The 16,165-nt window shown below is 40.8% G+C and overlaps 2 protein-coding genes and 1 long non-coding RNA gene across 9 annotated transcripts in view; 2 read left to right on the forward strand and 1 right to left on the reverse strand.

The window, feature by feature from the left end:
- Nucleotides 1–12,164, forward strand: twf1a (twinfilin actin-binding protein 1a). 5 transcript variants are annotated; one of them, XR_015840537.1, is made up of 12 exons: nucleotides 1–160; nucleotides 1,929–2,009; nucleotides 2,125–2,303; nucleotides 3,024–3,119; nucleotides 3,216–3,320; nucleotides 4,085–4,210; nucleotides 4,685–4,835; nucleotides 4,921–5,042; nucleotides 5,996–6,396; nucleotides 9,290–9,374; nucleotides 10,548–10,622; nucleotides 10,724–12,164. XR_015840537.1 is itself a non-coding variant. In XM_088287255.1 (9 exons), exons 1-9 carry the CDS (start codon nucleotides 136–138, stop codon nucleotides 6,161–6,163), a joined length of 1,053 nt encoding a protein of 350 aa, XP_088143381.1. In that variant the 5' UTR covers nucleotides 1–135; the 3' UTR covers nucleotides 6,164–7,404. The 5 variants fall into 5 exon arrangements, 2 of the variants coding, with proteins under 2 accessions (XP_088143381.1, XP_088143382.1); XR_015840538.1 differs by lacking the exon at nucleotides 9,290–9,374; XR_015840539.1 differs by lacking the exons at nucleotides 9,290–9,374; nucleotides 10,548–10,622.
- irak4 (interleukin-1 receptor-associated kinase 4) lies at nucleotides 5,456–12,748 on the reverse strand. Of its 2 annotated transcripts, none has more exons than XM_088287253.1 (12): nucleotides 12,464–12,748; nucleotides 11,846–11,991; nucleotides 11,462–11,638; nucleotides 10,704–10,864; nucleotides 10,574–10,638; nucleotides 10,394–10,508; nucleotides 10,203–10,312; nucleotides 9,302–9,488; nucleotides 8,995–9,057; nucleotides 8,768–8,932; nucleotides 8,115–8,179; nucleotides 5,456–6,185 (listed from the first exon to the last, which is right to left on the reverse strand). In XM_088287253.1, the coding sequence occupies exons 1-11, from the start codon at nucleotides 12,637–12,639 to the stop codon at nucleotides 8,123–8,125; spliced, it is 1,422 nt and encodes a 473-aa protein (XP_088143379.1). In that variant the 5' UTR covers nucleotides 12,640–12,748; the 3' UTR covers nucleotides 5,456–6,185; nucleotides 8,115–8,122. The 2 variants fall into 2 exon arrangements, with proteins under 2 accessions (XP_088143379.1, XP_088143380.1); XM_088287254.1 differs by having other exon boundaries at nucleotides 5,456–7,797.
- The window catches only part of LOC148315864 (uncharacterized), a 22,409-nt gene continuing 18,733 nt past the window's right edge, over nucleotides 12,490–16,165 (forward strand). For both annotated transcript variants that reach the window (XR_015840542.1, XR_015840541.1), the window contains exon 1: nucleotides 12,490–12,646. This is a non-coding gene — a long non-coding RNA (uncharacterized LOC148315864). The remainder of the gene's footprint in view (nucleotides 12,647–16,165) is intronic.

A 16,165-nucleotide genomic window follows, 5' to 3' on the forward strand; every position in this document is an offset into this window, starting at 1 on the left:
TTTTGGTCATAATTACAATTGTGACGTCACTTCCGGGGCGGGCCTGGCGACTGCCATTCGCTTCCTGCTTCTTGGCTTCCCTGGTTTCGCCTGATCAGCTGCTCGAGCCTTTTCCGCAGACGAGACACGGACACAATGTCACACCAGACGGGCATTCAAGGTACAGTGCCGTCGCGTTTGTTTGTACACGCTTCGCTGCACCCTTGTGCCACTGGGATCGTGTATTTGAAAACAATGGACGCTCGCAAGCAAGCGTTAAATTCGCTAATCGCTCGCAGCGGCTAGCTTGAGCGTCGCCTGATGTGTGATGAGAGCTTTGCACTTTTCAAGGTAATTTAAATCGAGTCAGTAGAGCCCTAAACCGTGAATGTTTTAGGTGTTTTTCCCAACACGAAATGTGTCGTGGTGGTTTTAATCCCAGGGTGTAATGGTGTAATGGCAGGTTATGCATCTCAATGAGCGGGTGACGCCTTTATTTCAACCTACCAGTGAGTGAGTGAGTGATTGAGACTGGCTGGCCTGTTCCGCCAGCAAGTGCATCCACGTGAATGGAATCGTTTGTTCTCGTAAACACCGTCAAACAACCGTTAAATACAGCCCAAATACGATACAGTAGGAGTCACGACAAGTATTTTTTTTGTTATGGTGTACATAATCGTCCTTTTCATTGTTGGTCAAAGTCTAGCTGCTGTGTTAAAATTTAAGTATAGAAAGTGATTGACAGTCATCGTGACTGCACGTTATTGTGCTGTGGGAAATTTTGCAATTACTCTTAATTATTCCTCAAATTATTTTATGTTCATATCATGTGTCCTTGTTTATCTATTTATGTGGCATCATATAGTGACAGGCGGAACAATTAAATGTTCTTCCACAAGATGGCAGAAGTTACAATTGTGTAACCACCTGTTGCCATTCATTTAACAGAATAATAACTTTGTTTTCAACTAAACATGCCCAGATTTTTTAATCATTAGTTCATTCTATAGCATTCCCTTAGTAAAACTGTGCAAGTAGAACCCCCAAAGTCATCTTATCCAAAAGTGGTCCGATTTGTTGTTGAACCTACTTTGTACTTGATGTGAGAAAATTGGGGATGCCATTGAAAGCTCCAATAGATGGCTGAGGACCATTTTGATGATAAACTTAGATCAAGAGATGGAATTTACTGTATGATAGGACAGAACAGCTTGCTGCTCAGAATAACATGAGTACTTAATCAAGTGCATAATAATTAGGGCTGGCGTACAGTCAACCAACTTAGTTGTCGACCACAAAAAATGCTCGCCGCAAAATGTATCCCCCAAAATCATTAATATTAATTTAAAAACCCAATTTGTGATTTTTCAGCTGATACAGATAAGATGAAAATCACACGATCTGCTCCAATTTCCGATCGTGTTGATCAGATCGGGACTACCCTATTGGGAAATGTGTACGAAAAATAAACGTGAGCCTGACAGTAGGTCTTGTTTGTGTTTACTCGCTTTGATTGATTACTTTGTGACAACCCAAATACAAATAAATTAATAACAAATAACCAACACATGAATCCACTTTCCGTATTTATTCGGAAAGAAATATTGTTTTGAATTGAGTATAAATCAAGTCAAGCCAACCAGTGTTTCTCTGTCTTTTTATTCGATTCATGGATAAACTATCAGTATCTTGCTCAAGGACCCGTCGACATGGTCACAATGGCCGGGGATCGAACCCACGACCGCTCAGTTAGGGGACAACCACACCCAACACACACATGCCGCCCCATTGACTTGCTCACAGATCCATTTTCTATCCCTGCATATGAAAGATTGACTTGTTTTTTTTCATTTGACACTTTATACATGGCCAGGCTCTAACTTCAGGGACGCAATTGCTTGGTGCGCAAAATTAAAGAGTCCATTTTGACTTCTAAATGTCTTCCCCAGCGGGCAATGACGTGAAGGAAGTTTTTGCCAGTGCCAAGTGCGGAGAAGAGTACCGCGTCTTGAAGATCATCATTGAGGATGGTAAACGCCGCCTGAGATTTAGTAATAATTGCAATCAAATGTCCCCTGTTGTGCCATTAAACAAGTTCACATGACCCGTGTGTCCCAAAACTGAGACACTCGTGTGCTTCTCCAGAGCAGCTGACGGTAGCCGACAGCAGGAAGGCGTCGAAGAAGTGGGACCAGGAGTACGATGCCTTCGTGCTACCGCTGCTGGAGGACTGCCTTCCCTGCTACATTCTCTACCGGCTGGACTCCAGCAACAACCAGGGTTACGAGTGGATCTTCCTCGCCTGGAGTCCAGAAAACGCTACTGTAAGGCTGTTATTCCTTTTTTTTTATGAACATCTGACGGGTGGAGTTCTCTATCCATGCCTGCCGGGAAAGTGTTTTCCACAGTTTTTTTTTTTTCCCGTATGGTTATTTGTTTCTGGTGAAACTTAAAGAACCGGTTCTAGTGCTGTCATTTCCATTTAGAATGGACAAATGAATAAAAAAATGTTTCTGCGGATTGAGGAATGTAACAAGGACAAATCAGTGTAAGCTCAGCCTGACGGGTGCAGGATGAGGTAGAGCTTAACATTCTTGCCCGGTTTGCTCAAAAAGCGCAAGCTCAGGCTTGTCTGCAAACCATTTCAAAGCATGACTGACGAGTTGTAGCATGTTTTGAAGAAAAATAAAACACAATTCATACATAGGAAAGTTTGCTTTTACTTTAAACAATCCAATCAATATTTTATGAAAATGGAGAATGGTGACGTTGTCGTTACATGTTTATTACATTTTATTTAATCATGTCATTACAATTGATATTTATAAAGCACAATATCACAGAATGGCATTTTATCTAAAAAAAAAAAAGTGCTGTTTTTGTTTTGGGAGGAGGCTGGAACGGATCAATGTTATTTCCATTCATTTCAATAGGGAAATATGTTTTGAGTTTCGAGCATTGTCACGGAACAAATTGAAACTCTTACGTCAATGTACGACTATGCCTATGAAGAAAAACAATAACTCGTTTGTACATTTTAACAGGTGAGAAACAAAATGCTCTTCGCTGCTACCAGAGCCACACTGAAGAAAGAGTTTGGCGGCGGCCACATCAAGGAGGAGATTTTTGCCACAACAAAGGTTGGTCACTTCATCATTCATCCGATTTGGGCCGAAAACGACAAAAGCGTCCTGGTGGCTTCGCTCTCTCCGTAACTAATACTTTTGTCCCGGCAGGATGACATAAACCTCAGTGGATACAAGCGATATCTGATCTCCCAGGCGGCTCCGCTGCCTCTCACCGCTGCCGAGGAGGAGCTGAGACAGATCAAACTACACGAGGTACACACTCGGACCGGGAGCATGTTCTCTCCCACAGTCCTAAATGTCAGCGACACGGTCCAAATAAATGGGCGTGGCGTACTTGTACAACAGCCAACCTCAGATTCCAAACACTTTTCCCTCTAATCACATCTGCGGTGTTATGTGTCGGAAGTAGACGAGCGCCGCGTCCTTCCAGAACGGCACAAGGTCAGCAGCAGCGTGCTTGCCTGGCAGTGACTGCCGAGCAAAGGCGCTGACTCATTAGAATGGCGGAGTCAGTGAGAGAGAAAGAGAGAGAGCGAGACCACACCCATACCAAAACTTCATTCTTTCCCGTTGTGAGTAAGAGATCTGTGTACAAACGATTGTACGCCTGCCTGACTCTTCCCAATTAGATGGCACTCAATACGAGACTTTGCCCGTGACCATATATGGAAATGTTTGCAGACAAGCATACAGGAAGTGAGGGCTGTGTTTGCACCGCTCGCTACAGGGAGGTAACACCAAGGATTCCCATTCTTGGCACTACCTGGAGTTGTGTTTACGTTTTGATTTCATTGGCCACTGGCTACTGCGTTTAAAATATTAACACACTTCCCTGAATGTTTTTTCAGCCTTTAGCATGTGAGATGAGTAAGAATCTCGTTTTGAATTTTGTGAGGGTGGCACTTATTTATTTTGAAGCATTTTTCATGCCTTAAAAGAAAACATTTTCTTCTATAATTTATGAATGATCTGCATCTTCAGCTTTTCTCTTCTTCTCTTTGTGTGTGTGTGTTCAGGTTCAGACCGACATTAGTGTGGACAGTAAGCACCAGACCCTCCAAGGTGTGGCCTTCCCCATGCACCACGCCGCCGTCGCGGCGCTGGAGCGCTTCAGGGACAAGGAAATCAACTACGTGCAACTGGTGAGTGTTAAGAGCGGCCCGAACGTATGAGCGGGCCGGTGTCGTCGGACAATCGGCCCGTCTGCCTTTTGTCACGTCCTCTTTGGAGATATTGTGTTGGGGCGGACACAATGGCGTTTTTATTTGGCCGAAAAGGCCTTTGTGTGGGTTGTTGTCACAGCATCACATGATCTGTATGTGCCGTACAAAATGACAATTGGGCTTTGAGCGTTTTGATTTACTCTTTGTCCAACGGCAAATATTGGAAATCAAAATAATCAGATCGGTTGAAATTGTCCCAATCAAACAACACTTCACCAAGCCATCATGTGTTGTTAATGCCACAAGATTTATTTGCTCGCTCAATTTGGTTGATTTCCAAATGAATGATTTTTCGCGCTTCCACTGTAGTCGGTTTGCACGGTTTCCCGTCGGGTTTACTAAACCAAACCCGACTTAAACGTTCTCCACTTTGCTCTTCACCTCGGCCACCAGCAAGTCGACTTCGACCAGGAGCTGATTTGCTTGTGCAGCACTGAGCCAACAGACCTGAGGAGCCTGCCGTTAAGGATCCCCAAAGACGCCGCGCGCTACCACTTCTTCCTCTACAAGCATTCCCACGAGGGTGACTGCTTGGAGTCCACGGGTGAGTCGACTTGCACGTGTGTGTACGTTCGTTCGCTCGTTGCGCTTTCTTCATCCTTCTCTCTTTTCCCTTCCTTCTTTCGCAGTCTTTATTTATTCAATGCCAGGGTACAAGTGTAGCATCAAAGAGAGGATGCTCTATTCCAGCTGCAAAAACCCTCTGGTTGACATGGTGGAAAACCAACTGAAGATCGAGATTGAGAAAAAGGTGAAGGGACTTTTTGTTCTCGTTAAGTTTTAAAGAATATAGTTTTAATACAAGGTGTTATCTTTCGGTGATTCAAAAAATATGATAACACTAAAATATTAGATAAATCATTTTAAGTGAACTTCATTATTGCCGTATTATGATGTGGGTATATTATTGGGGGGGAAGATGTCATTTTAAGGAAATGGAAAACTTTACATTATATTTTATATTTTTGCAAGAATAGTTGGAATTTCACAAAAATAAAAGTCCAAATAAGTGCAGTTATATAGCAATGAAAATGCAATTTTACAAGAATAACGTAACATTTGTCATTTTATGAAAACAGACTTGCAATATTGGGAAAGTTGCTCTATGAGTACAAGTGTGAAAAAAATCTTTTCAAAATAAAATTATATTACAAAAAAAAGGAGCTTCGATATCCAACAAACTTTATTTTGAAAGACTAACATTGTCATATTGTGAGGAACAATAGTTGTAATTCCACCAAAATTTCCACTGAAAGTCCTGATATTACTACGATTTTGTTTTTTCATTAATTTTTTGAGCGGGACAAAAGTGAAAAAGGTGCCATTTTACCAGACAAATGTACGACAAGAAAAAAAGTTGAAATATTGTCAGCAAGTTACAAAGCGTGAAAACAATTGTATAATACAAAAACAAAAACCATGACATGAAAAAACAATTGTAATATGGGGAAAAGCTGACATCTTTACGTAATAACATTGTCATCTTAGAATAAAGAAAATACTTTAAAAAAAAAAAACCTTAAATTTAATTTCACAAAAATAATCACAGTATATTTAATATAAGGCAAAAAAGCTTTCATTTTTTTTGAGGGGAAAAAAATCAGCTGTAAAATGGTGTTACAAACATACAAAAGTCACACGAACAACACCCCAATGAGACAAATCTTAATGTTGTCATATGCTTGCTTTCCACCCGTCCATTAGTTGGAAATCGACAACGGCGATGACTTGACCAGCGAGTTCATGTACGACGAGGTGCATCCCAAGCAGCACGCGCACAAGCAGGCCTTCGCCAAGCCCAAAGGCCCTCAAGGGAAGCGGGGCGGCCGTCGCATCACCCGACCCCCCGCCGACGGCCAGGAGGACGATTAAACCACACCTCGGCACCTCCACCCTGTGCACGTTCCATAGTGGAACATTCCTGAGATTGAGGCGATCATATTTGCTTGTTTTAACACAGAACGGTTTAAAAAAAAAAAGAATTAAGATGACGACCTCACATTCCCATCCACAGAGCCAGCTATGCACGCAGAGGACAAACGAAGCAATGGCACATTTCAGCAGTTTCCATTTGTAGCTTGCCAAATGGAAGCCTATTAATCTCTGTGAGTACATTCCCATTGATTCAAAATTGAGCTCCTTTTTTTTTTTGTTTTTGTCAATTCTTAGTGTGATTGTGAACTTGCGCCAAAATGACAACCCCCGTCTCGCTCCCTCCATTTTATTTTACTTTCAATCCGCCGCCCCCCCCCAGATTCCTTGCAACTTGCATTCCTTCAAGTCCATCACTTAGTGTGTCTAATTGTGCACAACCTCCAGGTGCTCCGAAAGCAGCGATGATGTAATAATCCAAATCGTGTCTCCTGATTTATTATAACAATACATTTTATATTGCAATTTTTTTGGGGGGAGGGTTTTGGTTTTGATATAACTTGGTTTACATGGAGAGAGGAAAAAAAAATCATCTGCTGAGAAACTTATTTTTCTATGCAAGTGCTGTAATTGTACATATTGTAGCCGTGTGTATGTGTGTGTTCTGGTGATGATGTCGCTGAGGGGCTTCCACTAAAATGTCATCCGTCGAAAGTCATGTTCTACTCGATCAGAATCCCAGAGAGTGCGTAGAGGGGGGGGGCTGCGCTTGCTACGGAATAGGAAAGGGAATATTTGCGTTGATCAAAAATGTTGCCACCGCCGCTCATCTCCTGATGACTTAACATTTGGCCAACTACCGAGCTCACCTCATGTTCAAAGCTGGGGATGAAAATCCCGTCGTTCTTCATAAGTGTCATTAGAAATAGAAAAGGAAAATCTTGTTTGGTCTCATTCGTTTTCATACAAATCTTTTTTTTTTCTTTTTAAAAAGAATAAAACATTTAAATTGCACATTCCATGTATGGATTTATTAGGTTTTGTATGAATTAAAGTAAAGTAGTACACAAGGTGCAGATTTGAGGGTGACTGAATTCTCTAGAAGTAGTTCAGGTTTGACCCGTGCAAATGGTCAAAATGACACCCACGTGTGTTTTCTGGAGTAGGTTCTTTCATTCTTGTGCGTCATGTGATGAACTTGTGTGCGAATAAACACGCTGATGACAGGCAGAACACTCCAATGAGGCGTAAATAAACACAACATAAATTTTCACTATTAGTGTAAGCCACATATTTGCAATCAACTTTTTCTTTTTTTTCATCAATCCTCTGTTATTTGCTGAAAAATTAACACATTTTCCATGTCTCATTCAAAATGTTGCTTAGTGTCATCTTGATGTCAAGGAACTATGTTGAGGGGAGGAGCTTAATTAAATGAGGCCTTATCCATGTCTAAGTCTTATAACCAAAAAGTTTTTTTAATGAGTATTTGCATTTAGAAATGAGAAAGCTGCTTGAAAAGTGCGGACTTGCAATCGAAACCGTGGCTCAGCACTTAAGGTACATATTTCAAACTCCTGTCCTGGGGGGCCGCTTTCCTGCATGTTTTCCCATCTTTCCCGGCTGCAACACACCTGAATTAAATGAGCAGGATACTTCATCAGAGTTTGCAGATGAGGTAATCATTTGAATGAGGTGTGTTGCAACCGGGAGAGATTGAAAGCGGCCCTCCAGGACTGGAGTTTGACACCTTGGACTTAAGGTAAGACGAACAAGTGCTGCACTGACATTTGGTGGCCTATGCATACTGGCTCGTATCTTTTTAAAAGATTGGGTGATATATGTGGGGTAAGCATTTAAAAACAATTAGCCAGTCCGTCAGAGTCCGTTCTTGTACTGTGTATATATATATATATATATATATATATACGTTCATGATGAGTATATTCACCTTGGGTCTTATGCGTAAGACTCCTGTGAAAAGGTTTTGACCACTCCATTGAGCTCACACAGCACCTGTTGACAAAAACGGCTCTATTAGTGAAATTATGTGAATTTTTTATTTTTATTATTTTTCTTTTAAATGGGGTCTATGAACCCCCCCCCCCCCATAGGGGAGATTTTTTTTTTGTATGAAAATGACTCATGAGGCAATATAAAAACATTTTTTTATTAATACATAGAGAAACAATCAGAGAAAATTGAAAAAATATTATATCGTGATAAGGATATAAAAAAAATCTATCAGGATTATAAAATGTTGATATCAATCAGCATTATTTGAGCCATTTTTAAAATCATATTGGAGTTGAGGTTATCCGACATATATAAAGTTGAATTTAATTTAAAACTTGATATTAAAAATATTAGAGTTGTTCTGAGTTGTCCACTCGTGGTGTGTGTTTTTGATTTTGCTGTGATGCAAGTGTTTCGAACAAAATATTAAGAATCCTCCTGAAAAGCTATAACAAGATTGGCCTCTCTGCTGCTTTATTGTTTCTACTTATCACGCCGGTGAAAAATAATGCCACATAATTTCATTACGAATCATTGTGTTAATTCCCCCTTCGCGAACCCAGACCCGCCAGTTTGAGAAACACTCACCTGTGCGATGAGCGGCCGTCTGTTCTTCCTCTCGTGGAGACAGCTGCCCGCCACGGAGTAGACGCTCTCCACCTGGCTCGTGTCCCAGTCGCTCATGCGCGTGTCCACAAAGGCCTCCAGAGTGAGCGCCTCATCCTCGTCATCAATGTCGTGCCTCATGTCCATCTGCCGCAGTGAGGTGGTGTCATTATTTGAATAAAATTGTCAATACTGTGAATTTGTATTACCAAAAGCTGCGGCTCACGGTTTTCATCTGCTGGAGAGAGTCCAGACAGTATTTCTAACAGCACCTGTAGATGCCAAAGACACAATCACGTATCCAACATAATGACCAACTACAAGAAAAAGCTCAACTCTGTGCTCGGAATTAACTAACGACTAACTAACTAACGAAACTAACTTGTGTTTTTGCATGGGGACTGAATGATGCAAAATCGGAACATGAGGGTAACTAGAACAGAGCCCTGAGGGACTCCTGGTTATTGACAAACATTGAGTGACCACGGTATTTGTGTATGTCAGTCTACAGCTCACCACTCCAAAGCTGAAGACATCCGATTTGGGCGTGATCTCCCCCCTCAGGGCCTCGGGTGCCATGTAAGCGCAGGTACCAACGATCCTTTCGGTTATCATGGTCGTTGCGGTACCCTTGGCTGAGGCTCTCGTCAGGCCAAAGTCTGAGATTTTGGCCACCAAATTTCCATCTAACAGGATATTTGCACTGCGGAAAAGGACGACATGAGTTTACTCATGCATGGTGGCATTAATGACTCATAAAATTTCAGCTCACATTTAAAGACAGTTTGGCATTTTTGGTTTGATATGCTCACTTCAGCGAGAGGACATTTCAGCCGGACTCAAATATGATACGGCTGGAAGCGAAATGACTGAAAGCAGCTTGCCAGCTCACTAGTCAACATATTAAAAGTGAACTTCTCAACATGAGTGTCCTTACGGTCTTACAACTTCAAAATCTGTACAATATGTGTTGAAAGATACAATCATAATTTTGGAGATTAAAGCAGAATCAGGAAATCTTGCAAGATTTCCAACAAAACAGTATTTCATTTATTTACTAAGTTAACATGTATTGCATGCTGTATTTGGGACCCAACTGATATGGATTTTTGTTTTAGGCCGATGCTGGCTGAAAAAAAAAAATACAATTACCGATTAATCGGCCGAATAATTAAAAAATGTAAATGCATTCTTTTTTAACTCCAATGTCCTTCAATTGACGTCAATTATACGTGGATTTTCGCTGTTCGCAGGCCGACCTATTCACCAATCCACCGCGAATGGTATAACTGCTGTATATGGTTAGCGCACATAAAGGTAAAAACAATCGGCAAATGGCCGACGTTTGAAGGGCCATAATCGTCCAATTCAATCGCCGGTTGATTAATCTGTCGGGCTCAAGATAAACTTCACATACCTTTTCACATCTCGGTGAATATGATGGTTGCAATGCAAATACTCCAAACCTCTTGCTGTGCCGTCAGCGATCAAGCACCTTTGTCGCCAGGACAGTGGAGGGCTTCCTTCCTAAAATAAATTTTAAACAAAAATAGCATTTAAAAAAAATAATAAAAATCCAGAAGATCACATGCTGTAAACGATGCTCACAAAGCAAGCTAGTCTGTCCAGCAAGGATCCGTTAGCCATGAAGGCGTACACCAAACATGGATATTGTCCATCACTGGAGTAGCCCACCATGTCCACGAGATTTTCATGTTTCAACCTGTCAAAAAAAATGGAGTCAGTATGGATTGTTTTTCAGGGTGAGGCACTCGCTTCGCATCTTACACTGTCAGCGTTTGAATCTCTTGGTGGAACTGAATTTGTAGCTCATCGGGTGAGATGTCATCTATCTGCACAAATCCTTTTCGTCATTTTCATTTTGACAAGAGGTATTTTTTTTTTCTTTAAAACTTACCAGATTTAATTTTTTCACAGCTACAGGTTTCTCCCGCAAGAAACCTTTGAAGACGGTCCCAAAGCCTCCTTCCCCGAGCCGACAGCCGCCGTCGGACGTGGGCCGCTCGTCAAAGTTTCCGGTGATTTCCATCAGCTCGTTGTACGAGAAACTGGTGAAACCTGCCTCATCGAAACAAGGCGGAAATACTCCATGTTAATGTGTTGATACTTTGAGGGTCATGCCATTATTTCTGCCCATCCATCCATTTTCTCTTGCGTTTGTCCAGCTGACTTTTGGGTGCAAGGCGGTGTACAACCTGCACTCACTTTGTGCTGTTTTGCTGCCCTCTGCTGCTTCCTTTTAGTAAATACACGGATAAAACTGTAAACTGGTTTTGAGTCCTGAACATGATTTTATTGAATGAAAACGAATGAAATAAATACAATTAAAATTGAAAACGAAAAAAAATAATAATGAAAAAAACTGTTGGCAAACAACACAAGCAAAGTATGACCATCTTAACTTTGTCTAAGACGTTAGAGTTCTTCGGAACTTCGCAAGCGGTATTCTGCACTGCGCATATCATACTTGAAAGTCAGTGGACTGTTTTACAGTACTGTTTTTAAAATATTACTTTTGTTGAGTTTTTCCGATACAATACTTCTTGCACTCAAGAACTAATGAGCCATTTTTAAAAACTAATTAAAGCTAACTAAAAAAAAAATCCTAAAAACTAACTAGAATTCCAAGGCACTCAAATGAGGTAAACGTTCAACCTTGAGCATGTTCTCGTTCGTCATTCTCCAACTGGATGGGCGTCTGCCATTTGTTAGTAACGGGCACGAACGTTGTCCTCTTTGTCTCACACATACTCCATGTCGGCAAATTTGGATGTGTGCTGCTGGCTTCTGCTGCAGGACAAATATGTGGCGGCTCGATGGCGAACACCTCCTCTAAGTGTGAAGAATAAGATGACAAACCTTGCTTTGAAAATGTCACTAACGAAAAAAAAAACAATCCCGAGTATGATCTAAATAGGGTTAACATTGAATATCATATGTGACCCCCCAAAGTAGCAAGTTGCCATAACTTCTCAAAAGTACACTTTATAACAGCACAATCGTTTCAATTGAATTTGGAACACAGGTAAAGGGTTGTACCAGGTAACAGGACACTGGCGGCTGCCAGTAACTTGCGACTCTTGAGAATATCTGCCAATTCTCCCACTGTGGCGTTGAACATGCCCCAGTCTCGCAGCAGCTCCACTGTGGGGCTCTTCCCCTGAGCAACAAGACCTTCAAAACGTCTGCACGCACATATTAAACACAAAACACTCATTTCTGCAATGGGCTTCAAGTGCTGTACATCTGCACTTATATTTATATATTTTTAAATGATTCGGTACTCTCACACCTGTACTATCCTGATACTGTTAGACCTTTGATAACAGTTTAAACTAAATAAATATATTTTCTTTCACTTCAGTTGTCCTGCCACAGTTCTATTTTATGACTAAAAGACGTGTTACAAGCAACATTTGAGTGAAGTGTGTATCATGTAAAGAAGACTGTTCTAAAAACGTATTATGATATGACATATTGTGATATTAAGATGTCACTAACGACAAGATGTGACTTTAAAATGAAAAGGGATTATAATTGAGTACACTATAGTGTTGAAAAAAATCCTGATTTTGTTTATAGATTGTTACATTTTTACACACAATTTTGAGGAGCCTATTATTTATTTTATTAATGGCATTGGAAACAAGGACATACCTGACATGATGCTGAGTGTACCTAAAGTCGCCGTTGGACTTCCGGATGGAAATGATGACTTCCTTCCACATGTCCAGAGGGTCTAAAAAGTCAGCCACCAGACGAAGGACACTGAAGGGGAGTTTACGAATATAAGTCGAGCGAGTCACCTTGTCGTTCATGGTGTCACAAAACATGAGCTTTGTGAGTATTTACGCTTCTCTACAACTACATGTTTGACAAGTGTGGCGGACAAGCGTGTGTGTTTTTCCAATATTGAGCAACTTCCTCAAACAACTGAGGTGGCTCCTCCTCCTCCGTGTTTCTCCAACGCGGAAACAAAGCGGACACGGCTATCCAGAAGGTTCATTCTGGTCTTTTTTCACACACAGCGGATTAGAGTATGGAATATTATAAACACTATTGTGTTATGAGTGATTTTGTAACTTTCAAAGCTTTTTTTTTTTTTCAAACTCTGGCGCGAGCCGACCGATAAGACTTCTCCATGTTTGACAGTCGGTGTGTAACAGTGACATCTCGTGGATACAATTGGGACTACAATTGATTTCTCCCATCCACTATCCATAATCCATGCTGGCCGCCAATAAAACTACATAGTCCCCTATGTGAATATGGAAAGTTAGAAACTAAGCAAAGAAAAAGGAAGTGATTACCAAAAAGCATAAACGTTTAAACAAACGTGAAAGTATCCCATAATGACGTGCAAAACATTCCTCGAATCCCTGTTTTGAAAGGGTGTCACTCGATGACAGTACTCGATAAAAAGAGTTGGTTGAAAAGTATTAGTCACTTTTAACAGTCTTTTAAGAGTTTTTTTTTTAAACACCATCACAGTGCACATGGTGAGAATTAACCTACCGGTACATGAAAAGAAGACATCACTACGTAACCTGCAATTAAGCTATTTTGTATAAAATAGTGTAATTATGGTCATTAGTGCGTTTTTTGGTGTGTGTATCCTTATTTTTTCTTTCATACCCATCAACCTGGTTTTATGAGCTCATTCATCACTCAGCTGGGTGTCATGAAAGACGTGTGAGCATGTGTGTGTAAGTGTGACTTGATGAAAGTGATTCCGTGCAGTTACGGTGAAATATTTGGGCCTGAGAATGCAAAAAAAAAAAAAAGCACAGGCCTTCGGGTGCTTCTCAAATGTTGTACACAAGTACCAGCAAAAAGTCTGCGCTCTTGATGTACTACCAACATGACCAACATTAAAAGTAGTATATAATAGTCGGCCAGACTTGCTTAAATCAGCTCGGAAGAGCTCGGCAGGAGGAGGAAGTGACCAGAGGAAGTCATGTGACGTCTATTATGGATGAACTTGTGAGGACCAAACAGTCTGGTGGTCATGCATGGCAGTCACGGATTTGTAAAATTCAAGAGTCCCACAAATATTGGGCCCAACAATTTAGGGGGAGGGGGCGGGTGCTTGAATTTGGCCCGATTAACAGTATGTGTGTAACCAACTTAATAATGCCTCGCAGTATTCAGCAGCAGCAGCGCATATTACCGTAGCTGTGATTAATTAGCGGTCTGGTTGCTCGCCCAGCTCATTCGCAGTCTTGCATGTTGCAATGCAAAATGAGCCAAACGGGTTGGAAAAGCTTGTTCGTCTGACAGAAGGGAGCAACACAAAGCCGGTCTTCCTCCAGGAATCGCGACACGAGCCCACATTTGGTTTCTTGAATACAAAACTGCTGTCATTTCTGAAATGTAGCACAGTAAGACATTAGTCGTAGACAGTTAGCACAACTGACTCACACTTCAGAGTTGCCGCCTTTGAAATGCAGGTTAGGCCCTAAATGTATTTTTGACGCTGATTTTAAATATGTCTCTTTTTCTAGCACATGACGTTTTGGGGATTTTTAAAAAAAATTTTTTTTTTTTTTTAAGTTTGATCGATTTAAAAAAATTAATTATAGAAATTTGGATTTTATTATTCATTGTAATTTACAGGTATGATATTCCCCCACCAAAAAATTCCTAAATATTATGAAATATATTAATGAATTGAACATAATATTATTATCGTATTATTATTATGAAAACCTGATGTGCCAGAGAAAAAAATGGGCACAGATTCAGAGTCAGGGCAAAGAAAATAATTTAAAAAATCATCTTGAAAAGTGTATTTCCATCTCAACTTCGACCCAAAGTTGGGTCCAGTCACCAGCAACCCTAATGAGAGCAAGTATATAAAATTGATGATTTCACAAAGCTTATTGCGGGTAATTTTTAAGCATTGCAAAGTTTGCAGTCCACTTTTAAAATCAAATTGTAGGTCCTCTTGTGACCCATAGAGGGCAGCAGCTCCCTGCTCGTCTCTCATTGAGCGCAGCAGAATTTACATACGAGGGGTAAATATGAGTGATTTCTTGATAGATTCCGATGACAATTGGGATTTCCTTGAAGTATTGTTCAAAGAAAGCATCCGAATGATGTGTGAGTGTCACAAATAGCTGTGGTTGGTTTATTATGAATCAAAACAACGAGAAATTCTCCCCTTTGTTCGTAGCAGTGAATAACTCAACTCAAGTTTATTTGTAGCTCACATAAAAAAAAGCAACCATTGCGGCGTACAATGTGCTGTACATAAAGGGAAAGAATAATATTTTTCGAATGAAATATGAACATCGTCCCATGGCATCTCCGCTGGAAGGCTAAAGTTAAGAAACGCCATGCATGCATTCGTCATGGAGCAGGAGTCTTGATTTTCTGACGTCACACGAGAGTGTTGTTTGACTTCAGGCCCATTTTGAAAGACATGTACTGTATCTTCAAAGCCACAGGTACAGCAGAGACACGATTGATCCATTTGCAACATCAGTCGAGGAAATAGATGTTTTTTTTCTAAAATATTTGTAATTTTTTTTTTCTCAGTATTTTTCCCCAAATTCAACACATTTTTTGGGAAAAATGTATGTTGAGTGTTTATTTTTATTTTATTTTTTATCGGCTTTTTTAGAATTAATTAATTTAATAATTTTCGGGGTTTGTAGAAAAAAAAAAAAATCCCTACCTCCGGTCTACATTTCCGCTGTTATTTCCCGACTCCGCTGGGATAACCAGCTCACTCACTCCCTAATCAACAAACGCTCATTCCTCAGAAACGGGGCCTCATTTCAAAGGGCATTAACCAGGCTTCTCAGCAGTTTGAAACTAGATTGGCAAGATTCATGATGTACCAAACTCCACACGTTTTACGGATTAGTTTCAAAAGCCTTGCAATTTAGTGTTGTGTACAAGCTCAAGTCTTGTGTCTGTGTGTGCATGAACCTCAAAGCGTAAGAACAATAGACTGTTCAAGCAACACACCGCACCGCTAAATAGAGCCAAGAGTTAACCCGTGCAAAATCGTCTTTTCCAACAGCGTCCCAGCTGTGTCGGCAAACAAGTCCAAAACACTTGCAGCTCAATGTTTCATTGTGACTGGAAGGCAGCCCGCTCCCGAAATGAGACAATCGAGGCCCAAGAAAACGAATGCTCCCCTTGTTGTCAGTGCCACATTAGGATTTGAAATGATTCCATGTTACCTGGATGCTTGTCAGTTTGTGTTCCACGCACCAGTAACATTACACGCTTTGTTACACTGCAAAATAGAGGCGGGTGGGGGGAAGAAAATGAATGAACAGATTAAGTTCTGCTGGCTGCTTTTCGTTTGGTGAAAGGCTTGCAGATGGGTTTGCCAAAGAAACTGCT

This window comes from Idiotropiscis lumnitzeri, unplaced genomic scaffold (assembly GCF_059441095.1).
Source record: "Idiotropiscis lumnitzeri isolate Australia: NSW breed Sydney's pygmy pipehorse unplaced genomic scaffold, RoL_Ilum_1.0 HiC_scaffold_35, whole genome shotgun sequence".
Classification (NCBI taxonomy): Eukaryota; Metazoa; Chordata; class Actinopteri; order Syngnathiformes; family Syngnathidae; genus Idiotropiscis; species Idiotropiscis lumnitzeri.